General features: G+C 36.8%; 1 protein-coding gene across 2 annotated transcripts in view; it reads right to left on the bottom strand.

Moving 5' to 3' along the window:
- The window catches only part of PRKG2 (protein kinase cGMP-dependent 2), a 92,213-nt gene that overhangs the window by 15,446 nt on the left and 61,670 nt on the right, over positions 1–15,097 (bottom strand). For both annotated transcript variants that reach the window (XM_047091930.1, XM_047091929.1), the window contains exon 14: positions 868–1,031. In XM_047091930.1, coding sequence (XP_046947886.1) covers positions 868–1,031 — 164 coding nt within the window. The remainder of the gene's footprint in view (positions 1–867; positions 1,032–15,097) is intronic.

Below are 15,097 nucleotides of genomic sequence, written 5' to 3' on the forward strand. Positions count from 1 at the left end.
CCTGGCTTTCTAATCCATAAAATTTAAATCATAAGATAATCATAATAAAGATTTAAATTATAAAATAATAAAAATTCTTTAACTTCCACATAGATTTATGAAAGCAAAACTAGATAACACACATGTAAGTGCTTTGTAAACTTGCAAAGTGTTTCACAACGTGAAGTAGTATTACATAAAGCCTATATATGTGTGTGTGCACGTGTGGGTATAAATGCATGTGCATGTATGTGTACGTGTGCATGTGTGTTGAATATTTGGGATCTTGGATTCATTAACATAGCCCTTTAATCCCTCCAGGAACGATAATTCAATTTTCACTGCTAAACTTCCTGCTGTGTCTGGTGTCTGTTCATTAGCACCTCTAGAAAGCAGATGACAAGGAGATTAAAATTTAAATCCAGTAATTTTCCTTTCTCTTAGCTTTTCTCATTAATGATTTATTGGAAGATGGAAAAGCATGGCTAAAGGCAGTTTCATTCTTTAACAGATTTAATTGAAATATGATTACTATTTTCTCAACTACAAAAAATATATACAAGAGGAAATAATAACAGCCCACAACTGAAATTCCTTTTCTTATTCTTAAAACAGGATTACCAAAATCTTCACACCCTTAGTATGTTATCCATGAAAAGAGGCCTTGCCATTTTAGGTAGACCATAGAAATTCTGTATTCCTTTTCTCGTACCTTCCTGAATGTGTTCTCCACGTTACAAACCAGCAAGCATGCTACATGTAAAACATACATACGGGGAGAGTCATCACATCGAATCAAAAACATTTATAAAATGTTAAACTCTTAAATTATATATTTTTATCATTAGTAAACTATTTTGGCACTTCTGTGAACTTGAATGTACTTACTTGCCAGTGAGGAGCTCATACACTAGAATTCCCAGGGACCAAAAATCCACACTGAAGTCATGTCCTTTGTTGAGAATGACTTCAGGAGCTACATACTCTGGCGTTCCACAGAATGTCCACGTTTTCTGTCCAGATCCTATTTTCTTAGCAAATCCAAAGTCAACCTGGGAAAGAATGTCGAAGACATTTTCAGAGACCATAAAACTCATGTTCTTTAAGTCTCCCTCTGACTTTTCCTATCTTCTGTCTATACCTCCATCCTCCCCTTCACACACACACACACACACACACACACACACACACACACCAGACACTCTCATGTATTCTTTTGTAGGTCCAGGTATGAATCTAGTTACACTGGAGAAAGTTCCATGCACACACCCTCTATGCCCAAGACCCCTAGAGGATAAGAGGAATGGCTAGCAAGAGTAGACGATTACAACAAATGTGAAGCTCAGAGCAAGCAGACAAATAATTTTCCAATCAGTGGTGGTATATTCATCAGGAAGAGAAAAGAAAGGGGAAGAGATCGGCCCTAGTGCACTTCAAGCTCCATCATAAAAAGAAAAATACTAACAGAATTCAGAGTTTGGGAAAGGGAACATTATTGAAAAAAAGAAAGGGGGTCTTAAAATTCTGATCAATCTTTAAAAACCATTATGAACAATGTCCACACCCCTTTACATTTTGGCATTCCAAAGAAAAAGCTGGGATCATCTCATCTCAACTTTGGCCAGACTGTGTACACTTTCAGTCCTTCTCAGGGAGGTCAGTGGTGAATAGCACCTGCACGAAATTATTTGTTCTGGAAAGACACAGTCAGCACCCACTATCGGCCAGGCTCTGTGCTAGGCTTACAGATACAGAGCTGACTAGGAGAAACTCAGAGTATTGGGAATACTTATACATATGTAATTAATATTATTATATGTGCTACATGACACAGTAGACAATTGTACAGAGGGACAGAAACACAGACTTCTGGAACATAAGGGAGAAGACCACTAGGGAAGATGTCATTAGGAGGTAATATCTGAGCCTGGCCCTGACTAAGGATCAGGAACTCTCCTAGGGTAATGAATTAGTGCTACCCTCATCCATCCTTTCCGAATAGGGCCCTCCACTTCTCTGAGACTCTATTCAACGAACTAACTCTGTGCACAGAATAGAGACAGGAAAGAAGGCCGGAGCAACAGAAGGCTCTCTCACTGAATGGAGGCAGTGTATATGACTGACATCCTGCCCTGCAAAACAAACAGTTGGTTTCTGTCCACAGGGGCTATTTAGCATGTACTTTTCATCTCTAATACATACAGATATTATTTTAATAAAACCACCCTCCACCTCTCTGAAGTAAACAGAGACACAAATTATACCTGGGCCTCAACATGCACATGTTAATAGTTTCATTATACATGGACTATCCCAATAACATGGCAATAATATCGGCCAAAAGAAAATAAAGCGAATATATCAAAAGAGGCCCTCACCTAAAAGAGTATGTCAGTGAACTAGAAAATCCAGCCCTCGTTTATTTATTTGACTATTAATACTTAAAGTCTTTGTTTTACCCTAAATCTCTTAGGAATTTAGCTTTTTACTAATGCTTTTTAGTACTTATCATACAACAGCAAGGATTTCCTTATTAGAAAAAGGGAATTTAAACAGCCTAATTTGAAGCTGGCTTTTACTGTTTTATCTATACAAAATGACTCATAAAGATGATATCTAAGGGATGACTGAGTATATTATGAAATTAAAATCTGTAACCAGCTGAGATTAGCTTATCTACTTATTCCTCAGAGAAAGAACTGATATGAAAATCCTAGCTAATTTTATAAAGACTGAAATTTAAGAGACAAGAAAGCAATGCTTATAATTGCATTTGTGTGCATGCACATATGGAAATATTACATTTTGTTGTTTCGTAATAGCCTTTCAACTCATTTTTTGTTTCATTGTATTTAAGTTTTCCATTTCAAAATGACTGGAAGGTCGTTAGATGTTTAGGAGAGTTTTCCAGCCCTGAAAGTGGGGAATTTTAATTCGAACAGCTGGGTTTGCTTTTGTAATATTTGAATATTGGCCCACAGAGATGGCAATAATTGTATTAAGATTTTAAGGTTTATGAAAACTTACCACTTCTCTCCTTTGATCCCATCAACTTTATTTTAATCCATTTGGTCAGAGGAAATCCACACTCAGACCCATCCAAAGTCACGTGCCTAATAAAGAAGGCCCCAGATCTTCTGACGTCAAGTTCTGTGTATTCTCTATAGACATTCATACCACCTCTGTCTTGTACCACTCTGGATTCCACCATGAAGCCTCAGTCTTCTTTTAACACTATCTCTTCTGGGCAACAGAAATGTAAGCTTCTTCCTTCATTCAGTCAATGAGTATCTACTGAATACCAATATGTACCAAACACCAGGATACAAAGCCCCATTTCTCCCAGAGATTACATTCAAGAGAAAGAAGAGAATATGCATAAAAATAGAAGATCACATATAATAATGCCAGATAGTGACATATCCTGTGAAGAAACATCTGGCAGAGTTAGGTATGGAGATCAATAGGAATTTTACTTTAAATAGGATGACTACAAAAAGGCTCTTTGAAGATGTAGCATTTGAGCAGATTTCAGCAGGAATCTGTGTGAAATAAGAAAAAGAGCTCTATAAAAATCTAAGCAAGACTAATTCTGACAGAGAAAGAGGAGTGTAAAGGCCCCAGAATTTGGGAACATGCATAGTAAGTTCAAGGATCAGCAAGACGGCCAGTGTGGCTGGGTCCCTGCATGAGGGGAAGAGAGACAGTGGATGAGGGCAGATTATGTGTTGGTCTGGCAAGCCCCAGAAAGAGCTTCAGATTTGTTTTTTGTCTAAGAGACTGCTGGAGGATAAAGAAGGGTGATGCATGTCCTAATGTCTTAAAACAATCATTCTAGAAGGCAAGAAAACAGACCCCCCACTGTTCAGAAAAGAAATTCTAACAAAACTGGGCTTTCAAGAAGAATATCCAGAGAAGCTACACACAGGCTTTCCCTTGTCTCTATTAAATTTCTATTATTAAAAACAGCTTACATTATGCTGGGAATTCAAAAGCATTAAGTCTCCAAAGATTTTAATGAACTAGAAGGTTTTAAGATGCTTCTAAACCTGTAGCGGTGATTGCATCATTCAGAAGTAGAAAAATTAGCATTGTGGCTTGCTGGACCTGTGTCCAGTAAGTATTAGCTTCTTTCCCAGAAGTTTCTCTCCGGGTCAGTAAATTTGTCAGATATTGGTTCTCTTGGTCACATAAAAAGTGGATACAAAATGACCAGTCTAATTAAGCCAAATGATTCATGGGGACATAACATTCCAAAAAAATATTTATGTGGAATTTTCAGGTCACTTACTTTGCCCAAGTCTAGACAAGGGTAAAATGGAATCTGTTTATCCTGTCTGCAATAACCAAAGATGATTTCACGTCCTTGCGATACTAACGTCCATCCACTAAAACAGGCAACAGTGGATGGCTTCCACTGTATGGAACAGGGAGTGAGGGAGGCTAGGGTATGGAATGGATGAGTCTTTCATGGCAACAGCCCATTTTTATGGGGGTGTTGTGACTCACCTGAAATACTTAGAGCATTTACTAGTAAGTGGGCAAGGTCAAGAGGAGCTCTGCGTGCACGAGCACAAACTGAAAAAAAATCTTTTGAGGCTCATCTTATATGCCACCACCTCTTTGAAGCTTTTCTTGCATTTACAGAACTAATTCTCTTCTCCTATGAAGTTCTTTAACATTGTTTATACTCCACAGTTACATCCCTCATGCAGCATCATCTAGTTGTGTGTGAGTACATCTAGCTCCTTGAAGAGAAGCATTATGTCCTATTCATTTTGTAGCCCCTACAGCATTTATAACACAGCATATGTTCAACACCTGTTTGGTGAAAAAAGCTGCATGGAGAGATAACTGTTAACACTGGTTTCAGTAAGATATGTAAATGTATATGTATGATCTTTACAACAGTTTTGTGAGCTAGGGACTATCACCTCAATGTTAAAGATGAAAAAATTAAAGTATTGGAAGGTCATGGATACTTGAGGTGAGACTTGAACCAGGTTTCAAAGGGAGCCTTCCCATTTTACATAAATTGATGAGGAAGCAGACAACTTTTAAGGGCAAGGAAGCAGCATATTTTAAGCACATTGGTGGGAAAAGCTGAGTTGTTACTTAATAAATCCAGCTGATAATGGTCTGGGAAAAGGAATATAGCTGAACCTGATGATTCCTTTTATTTTTCAAGTTAGGAAAAACTCAATACATATAAAATAAGGTGACATACACGCAGGTTATAAAGCATGGGCATAAAAGCACCCTTGTACCCACCACCAGGTTAACAAAGTAGAACCAATGCAGAAGCCCTGTGTGCTCCTCGCTTGGTGTCCTCCTGCGTGTTACCAAGAGGCCACCACTATCCTGACTTTTGTGTTGGTCAGGTACTCGTATTCGTTTCTAATTATACCGCATAGAATCCTTAAGTAAAATAAATTCTTGTTTCTAAAAATTTTAGAAAAACCCTATATTTAGTTTGCACAAAATGCCCATTTTCACTTAAAATTATACTTGTGAATTCGATTGATATTGGCGTGTGTTTATTTTCACTGCTGTATCATACACCACTGAATTAACATGCAATGGTTTTTTGGTCTGTTACGCTGCTGACAGGCATTTGTCTTAAACCTTATTGTGTGCTATCATAGAAATGCTTCTATTAGCATCATCTTCCATGTTACCTAGCAGATGTAGATGAAAAACGGGAGAAGTACAAGGCCAAAGATGCGGTGTCTTCAATTTTACGACATATTGTCAAATTACTTTCATTAGGGATCCTACTGTATTAGCACTCCCTTCACCAGCAGCATGTGTAGCATTCCTGTTGCTCAGCATCCTTGCCATCCTTTAGCGATATCGACTTTTATTTTTGCCATTTTTAAGCATCGAATCACTGTGGTTTCAATTCGCATTCCCCCCACATTAGTAATTAGTTTGAACTACAGCATTATAATTAGTTCTGATATCTGAGAGAGTTTCCTCCCACCCTGTTCTTATTTGTCTTCAGAAATGTCTTGCCTATTCTCGGCCCTTGGTTATTCTAGATAAACTTTAGCATCAGTTTTCCAAACTTCAAGGAAAGGTTCTCTGGAATTCCACTGGAAGTGTATCTAATCTGTAGATCATTTCGGAGGCTATTCGTATCTTTGTGATGTCAAGTCTTGTTTTTTTTTTTTTTTTCAACGTTTATTTATTTTTGGGACAGAGAGAGACAGAGCATGAACGGGGGAGGGGCAGAGAGAGAGGGAGACACAGAATCGGAAACAGGCTCCAGGCTCTGAGCCATCAGCCCAGAGCCCGACGCGGGGCTCGAACTCACGCACCGCAAGATCGTGACCTGGCTGAAGTCGGACGCTTAACCGACTGCGCCACCCAGGCGCCCCGAGTCTTGTTATTTTTAAACCTAGTACCTCTTTCTGAGTTACAGTAATTAATGCTCTAGCTACCGTAACAAACATATCTAAGAAAGTATAAGAGCTTAAAGCTCGACATTAATTTATTTCTCTTTTCATAATGAGTTTTCTTGAGCAGTAGGGGGACCTTCAAGCACTGGGACAGGGACACGGGCTCTTTCCATGTTATGGCTCTGCCAACTTCAAATCTCGGCATTTGTTGGCCGCAAGGCAGAAAGACTGCATCAAGATCGTGTGCAGGGATCACTATCAGCCTAGGTCTGATAATGGTACACAGCATGTCAGCTCACACTTCATTAGCTAGAACTGTGCCCCAGGGCCACACCTGGCCACAAGGAAGGATGGGGTGCCTTGTCTAGCTCTGTGCCCAGAAGAAAGAGAATGAGCCTATTAATTTACATATTTTAACGTCTTTCTATGAATTCATCTAAGTTCCTCAACAAAGCTCTTACACGTTTTTGTTAGACTTAGTCCTAGACTTATATTTTTATTTCTATCATGTAAAATATATATGTTCACATGTTTTTTAAAAATGGTATTTGTATTTGTATTTATCAACTGTGGTTTTGATAATTAAAAACACACTTAGTTCTCATATTACTAATCATGTATCAGAATCATACTAAACTCTTCACTTAATTTTAATAATTTATTGTTACACTCTGGATTTCTATATAATCCTGTCACATAGGAAAATAGGTTTTGTTGTTTATGTCTCAATCTTTCCATTTTATTTTTATTATTTTTTTTTTAATTTTTTTTTCAACGTTTATTTATTTTTGGGACAGAGAGAGACAGAGCATGAACGGGGGAGGGGCAGAGAGGGAGGGAGACACAGAATCGGAAACAGGCTCCAGGCTCTGAGCCATGAGCCCAGAGCCTGACGCGGGGCTCGAACTCACGGACCACGAGATCGTGACCTGGCTGAAGTCAGACGCTTAACCGACTGCGCCACCCAGGCGCCCCTCAATCTTTCCATTTTATTTATATCTTCCTGCATTGGGTTAGAACCTCCAGTAAAACACAGAAGCTCTTATTTCACTGACTTTTAAAAGCATACTTCTACTGTTTCATCATTATGCGTGGTGTTTGCTCCAAATTTTTGTTACCTATCTTCCATTGGGTTAATACAATTTATTTCTATTCCTAATGGCTAAGATTTTATCATAGGTGAATGTAGAAACATATCAAAAAATTCTCTGCATCTACAGAGATGTTTATATCGTTGTTTTTCTTTGTTAATATATTAAAATGGTGATTTGGTTTAACAGAATTTTTTTTTAAATTTTTTAATGTTTACTTGTTTTTGAGAGGGGGGGAGGAGCAGAGAGAGAGGGAGACACAGAATCCAAAGCACCAGGATCCAAGCTGGCAGCACAGAGCCTGAAACGGGGCTCGTGCTCACAAACTGAGAGATGGTGACCTGAGCCAGAGTCCGATGCTTAACAGGCTGAGCCACCCAGGTGCCCCTTTAATAGATTTTTTTTAATGTTAAACTATGCTTGAGTTCCTGAGATATATCCAGTTTTGTTATGATGTCTTGTTATAATTTGTATTCAGTTTGCTAATATTTTACTTTTGATTTTTACACTAAATTTACGAGCTGGATGGCTAGATGGGACATTCATTTGCCTTCCCAAGGAGCTTCCTTTGGAGAACCAAGTTCATACTAGCCTCACAGAACAAGATGGAAATTATCTCTTACTCCTTTCTGAAAGAATTCACATATGATTAGAATTATAAGTCCTTGAAGTGAATCTTCTGGATGTGGTGTGCTATAGACTGAATATCTAGGTCTCTACAAAATTCCTATGTAGAAGCTCTAAACCCCAATATAATGACATTTGGAGGTGGGGCCTTTGGGAGGTAAGTAGGCCACAAATTAGGCCAGTTATCATGAATGGGATTAGTGCCCTTATGAAAAGAGACACAAGAAAGATTCTCTCTCTCTCTGCCACGTGAGGACACAGTGAGAAGATAGCCATCTGCAAACCAGAAAGAGCTCTCACCAGAACCCAACTCTTCATATATATACAGCATTTACATAAATAAATACATATTTCATATGCAGTAGTAAAGTTGCCCAAATACTTTCTAAACCACATAAATCTCTGCTTTAACTGAAATTATGTCCATTCATAATGGTATTTGTATCTCTTCTGTTTTCTTTTGATCAATACTTCCAGTTGGTTAATTTTATTAGTCTTCTCAAAACATCAACCTTGGCTCTGTATCCCTTTTATTTCATATTTTATTGAGTCATATGCTTATTTTTTCCCTTCCTTTCTTTGGCTTTATTTTGTTTTTCCCGTTTCCATCTTCTTAAGTTGAATGCTGAACTCATTAATTTTTTAGCCTTTCTTGTTTCCTAGTTGGAACATTTAAGACTATAAATATCACTCTATCATTTTAGTTACAACCCACATGCGTTGATATGTAGTATCTATTGTGCAACTCTGTTTTATAATATTCATTAAAGTGTCTTCTTCACTTATTTTGAAATATCCCTAAAATTCCAGTGAGATGATTTATGATTTTTGTTGTCGGTTTCTTCCTGTTTTTTGTTTGCTTTTAATTTCTACCTTAAATACATTGATATCAGTGAACAAAACTTTTATGCTCCTATTTTGGAATCTTTCATTCATTCCTATATGCTTAGCAATGTGCTAAGTCTGGCAGTAAGCACCAGAGCACAAGTTTCTATCCTCATGGGGCTACTAGAATAGAGGGGAAGACAGGTCATAAAGAAGCAGGCAACAGTATCAATGTGTAATATGCTCTACATTGTATTTTCCTATATAATACTCACTATAAGATTAAGTTGCTCTATTACCACATGAGAAGCATTACTCACATGAGTTAATAGCACGACCATATACAACATTTACTGATGAGTGATGAGTTAATAGCACAACCATAGAGAATGTTTATTGATTTTCTGGATGACTACCAAGTTTTCTCCTGAGCAAACCCAAGAAGGCTAACTACTACACTAATTCTGCTTGGACTGAGAACAGGTGGGCTTTTCTTTAACTACTGTCCTGCATCTTAACATTGTCCTTGATTCATTCATGATAACCAGAAGTAAGACCCTTAACCATTATTGCCTTCATCAGCTTTCTTTGGCCTTGAAAGTAGAGAAAGATACAGGAAATTACTGGATGGACGGGTCAGAGATGGTGATGTGAGATTCTTCATGTTCTTTTAGTAATATCTGCTAATCCTTAATTTCCTTTCAGTGTATTTACTGAGAGACAGCTTGGCCCAGGTAGGATTCATTTGGGAACAAATCTGGCTGGCAATCTCAGGCAGAAGCCAATCTCTTCCTCTTGGGGAAGAAGAGTAGAATGAAGTCTTCATGCCTCACATCCTACAAATTCATCCTCTGTAATTATCACAGAAAGGCACATCCCTACATCCTCTACAGAGACACTTCTAAAACCCAGACCTTTCTCTTACGTAGGTCCTTATTTTCCAGGCTTTAATTGGTTGTGCTTTGCTGGAAAAAATAAAAGGCCATTCCTTTCTTGCTGTCCTTAGATACCTGATTCCTCACAGATATTGCCAAGAAATGATGTAGGAAGACGAGAAACACCATTTAATCAAAATTTGTAGAATGAGGTCAAGGTCAGCCTTACAAGGAGTATTTGATGTCCAAGGCTAGACCGCCTAGTGTCCATTACCCAGATGTGCATTCTTGCTGTGCTGTCACCAGGCACACACCCCCCCCCCCCCCCCCCCGCCACACACACACACCTCTATTGCAGTCCCCTCAGGAACCCTCAGTGGGACAGCTCAGCTGGGCTGCCAGCCGACAACCTAATTCCTATTTTTCATATTTGCTGAAACTTGCTAATGGCCTAGTGTATGCTCAAATTTCATTAATTCGTATTCTTCAACTCTTGGGAACAATATTCTATAAGGCCAGTAGATCAAGTTTATTAATTGTGCTGTGCACCTCTTCTAAAGCTTTAATGACTTTCGGTCTGAATGTTCCATCAATTTCTGAGAGGTATATTAAAATTTCCTACAGTTGTTCAATTCTCCTTATTATGTCTTTCAAATTCTGCTTATTTTTGAAGCATTTTGGTGGGCAAATAAAAGATCGGGACTTTCATATTATCTTTCATATCATCAAAGGGTAAAGATTTTATCTCTAGCATCACTTCTTTCCTAACAATGAAATCTGCATTTACATTTGTTGACTATTTTCCAGACATCATTTTTTTTTATCCTTTTAACTTCCAGCCTTCTGTATCCTCATGCTTCATGTCTGTCCCTTATAAACCTGATGGAACTGATTTTTATTTTTAAACCTATTTGATGATCTTTATTTTTTTTAATCTGGAGAGCAGGCTACACATATTAGATTTCTTTCTACTCTCAGTTTTTGTACTTTCTTTTGGATTGGTTCCTGGGTTTCCTGGTTCTCTCTTGCTGTCTTCTTTTAAAATGACTGACATTGTCTCCTACTTTAATTCCAATTATACCTACACTCAGTTTTCATGCTGCTGTTGTTCAGTTATTTGGCATTTTCTCATTTTCAAGAGTATATAGCAGAATGAGAATGATTACTTTACACCATAATTTTAAAGGACTTAACATGTTTACCATCTTTCTAAGGTGACATCTCAGACCCTTCATCAGGGATCACTTTTCATCTCCCTTAAAGCACATCCTTTGTATAAAGGTGGTAAACACCCTTCATCTTTGACTAAAAATGCCCTTATTTCACCCTTTTGAAAGACTTGGATTTACAATTCAAGTTTATCAGTTATTTTCTGTCAGAATTTAAAAAATTCTCACTGTGTTATGGATTCTCTTGTCGCAATTGCGTTGTCAACTGAAAGCCTAATTTTTACTACTTTATATGTAAACTGTCTTTTCTCTTTGATAGCTTTTAATACTCTTTTTGTTTTTGCTGTCCTCTGCCACAATAAATCTCACAGTAAATCAGGGCTGGCCCAGTGTGACCAACAGAATATAGTGGAAGTGCTGAGATGTGACTCTGAGAGTAGGTCTTAAAAGGCATCGTAGCTTTTCCTTGGATGACTCATTCTGAGGCAAGCCAGCTGCCATGCTGTGAAGACATTCAACCATTACTGAGGCCCATAATGCCCCCAACTGACAGCCAACATCAATTTCCCAGCCATATGAGTAAGTCACCTTGGATTTGGATGCCCTGGTCAAGTCCTACACAAGCTTCCAGGTGACTGAATCCCCAGCCAACATTTGACTGAAAATTCATGAGAGAGCTTAGGTCACAACCACCCAGCTGAACCACTCCCCAAATTCTGACCCACACAAACTGTGAGAGATCATAAACAAGACTTGTTGGTTTAAGCCATTACATTTTGGAGTGATTTGTTACACAAAGATAGAGCTACAGCATATACAATTTGTCCCAGATGGGATTTGTTGGGGCTCCTTTACCTGATGATTAGTGTTTTTCATAATTTCTGAAAAGTTCTCAGATGTTGTTTCTTTAAATATTGCTTTTCCCTCACTTTCTATATTACATTTATCTTGGACTCCAGTTCAAAACTTTAAGAACTTCTCATTGCATTTTCTTATTTTTCATCTTTTTTTGTCTCTCTATGCAACATTCTGTGAAAATTATTTAAATTTATCTTTCAGTGAACTGTTTTTCTCTTTGTTAATCATCTGACATTTAACCTATTACATTTTTCAAATTAACGTATCATTTACAAACGATAATATGCATAGATTTTTGGCATATAGTCCATTTAATTTTTATGTAGCTTATATATGTAACCACAACTACCATATAGTCAAGATATAGACACCCAATAGGTCAGAAGGATGCCTCTTTCCAGTCAAATGCCTCTCCCAGAAGCACTCATTGTATTGATTCATACCATCTATTCTAGAATATCAATAAATGTAATCATACAGAAGATACTCTTTTGTATCTGACTCCCTCTGGTCAACATGGTTTTTAAAATTCATTGTTACATTGTTACATCTTACATTGTTGCTTATAGTAATTCATTCTTTTATGTCACTGAAGAGCATTCCTTTCCTTAATGTTCTATCCCTTTACCTTTATACATTTAATTGGTTATGGACATTTTGGCTGTTTCTGACTTGGGGACTTTTAGAAATAAAGCTGTTATGAATATTCTTGCCCAAGATTTTTGAAGACATGATTTCAGTTTTTCTAGATAAATACCAACGAGTGAAGTTTCCACCCATAAGTCAATTTTTTTTTGTCATAGATAAGGTGTATGCTTGACTCTATAAAACTGACAAATTATTCTTCAGTCTTTCTCCACTAGAGATTTAGGAGAAAGTCCTCACCAACACTTGGTATTGTCAGTCTTTTAAATTATAGTCATTTTAGTGGATATGAAATGGTCCTTCTTTGTGGTTTGAATTTGCATTTCCTTGTTGACAACTGATATGGCTCATTAATCATTCCAGTGTCTTCCTTTGTGGAGTAATTTTTCAAGATCTTTGACCTTTTTTTTTTTTTTTTTTTTTTTAGATTGTCTCAGGGTGCCTGGGTGGCTCAGTTGGTTACACATCCAACTCTTGATTTCAGCTCAGGTCATGGATCTTAGTTTGTGAGTTTGTGCCGCACCTCAGGCTCTGTGCTGATGATGCAGAGCCTTCTTGGAAAACTCTCTCTCCCTCTCTCTTCCTCTCTCTCTCTCTCAAAAATAAATAAATAAATATTTTTTAAAAATTGGGTTGTGTTTTTATTATTGAGGTGTAGGAGTTATTTATATATTTTCCAATACAATCAAGTCCTTTGTCATTTAAATATGTATTGCAAATACTTTCTCTCAGTCTATGGCATGCCTACTCATTTTTTAGTGTCTTTTAATTATCAGAAGTTTTTAATTTTGATAAAGTCAAATTATTATGGACTGCATGTTTGTGTCTCCCCAGAATTTGCATGTTGAAACCCTAATCCCCAATATGATGGTATTTAGAGGTAGGGCCTTTAGGAGGTAATCAAGTCATGAGGGTAAAGCCTTCATGATGCAATTAGGACCCTTATAAGAAAAGAGCCTCCCAACCCCATGCCCTGTTTGTGTGTGTCTACCTCTCTCTCTCTCTTTCTCTCTCTCTCTCTCTCTCTCTCTCTCTCTCTCTCTCATTGAAGGAATGAGAAGTCACCTTTCAGTCTAGAAGTGGTTTCTGACGAGTCAGATACCAGATCTGCCAGCACTTTGATCTTGTTACTTCCCAGCCTTTAACTATGAGAAATAAATGCCTGTTATTTAAGTCATCCAGTCTATGAATTTTTATTATAACAGCACAAAATTTTTAAGATTACTATTATTTGTATTCTAAGAAATCTCTGCCTACCTCATGTTGTGAAGATACTATTGTGTGTTTACTTTTGGATGCTTTATAGGTCTATTTTGATAGACCTTTATAGGTCTATTTTGATCCATTTTGAATTCATTTTTCTGTATTGTGTGAAGTGGGAGTCAGGTTCATTTTTTTTTTCCACATATGCATATCCAGTTGTTTCAGCATTGTCTGTTGAGAAGCTTGGCTTTTCTCTTTTTGCTAAAAATCAGCTGACTTTATATGTCTATTTCTGGACTTTATTCTGTTAGATTAAGCTATTTGTCTATCCTGTATCATGACACTCTCTTGATTACTGTAGCTTTATAGTGTCAGATATAAATTCTTCAATTTTGTTCTTTTTTCAAAGTGATTATTAATTTTTCTAAACTCTGTGTTTCTATGTAAATTTTCAAGTAAATGGCTCAGTTTCTAAAAAGGCACCTACTCCAATTTATATCACAATGGCCTTGAATTTGTAATTTGGAAAGAATGGACATCTTGCCAAATATTGAGTTATCCAATCTATGAACATTTATACCTTACCATTTAGTTATATTTTTTTTCTCAGCAATAGTTTGTGGTTTTCAGTGTGGAGGTCTTACACAGTTTTACACGTTAAGTGTATTCAAATTTATTTTATAACTTTTGATGTTATTGTAAATGGTATTTTATTTCATTTATAAATTTTTGAAGTTAGTATATTAAATACAGTTTTTATTTATATAATTGGTTTAATTGACTTACTTGACTTATTTTATTTATATATTGACTTTGAACTGATAATCACGCTTAATATTTCTAGTCCTTTTTGGTAGATTCTTTAGGCTTTTCTACATAAACAATCATGTTGTTTGAAAATAAAGACAGGTAACTTCTTCCTTTCTCATCGTTGGCCTTTCATTCCTTTTTCTTGGTTTATGACATTTGCTAAGACCTCTGTTATGATGTTGAAAAAAAAATGTAGGAGACATATTCCTATCTTGTTCACAGTCTAATGTAAAACTGTTCACTATTTCACTGTTAGGTATGATGTTAACTAAAGATTTATACCTCATGCGTTATACAGCGAAGTGTGTCCTGAAATGAATAGCTGGAAACAGCTGTAGCAATGTGGATTTTTTTCACCCAGCATGGTTCCCTTTTTTTAAGCTCTGAATATTTACTTTTTGTTGCTGTCATTCACACATTTTTACATGTATATTATAATTAATCTCAACAAGAAGATTAGTCCAATGCATGCAACTCCACCATTAATGAAACTTCCTTGGATATATAATTTTAATTATATATTCTTAAGTCCTTAATAGAATTTTTATCGATTAGTTTTTTTTCTAAACCTGTTGGATTTTTTCTCTGTTCCTTACTCACTTGCAATTCTCTGT

The sequence above is a fragment of the Lynx rufus genome, unplaced genomic scaffold, assembly GCF_022079265.1.
Source record: "Lynx rufus isolate CCGP_SWC_20201006 ecotype Redwood Valley unplaced genomic scaffold, mLynRuf1.p SCAF_3, whole genome shotgun sequence".
Classification (NCBI taxonomy): Eukaryota; Metazoa; Chordata; class Mammalia; order Carnivora; family Felidae; genus Lynx; species Lynx rufus.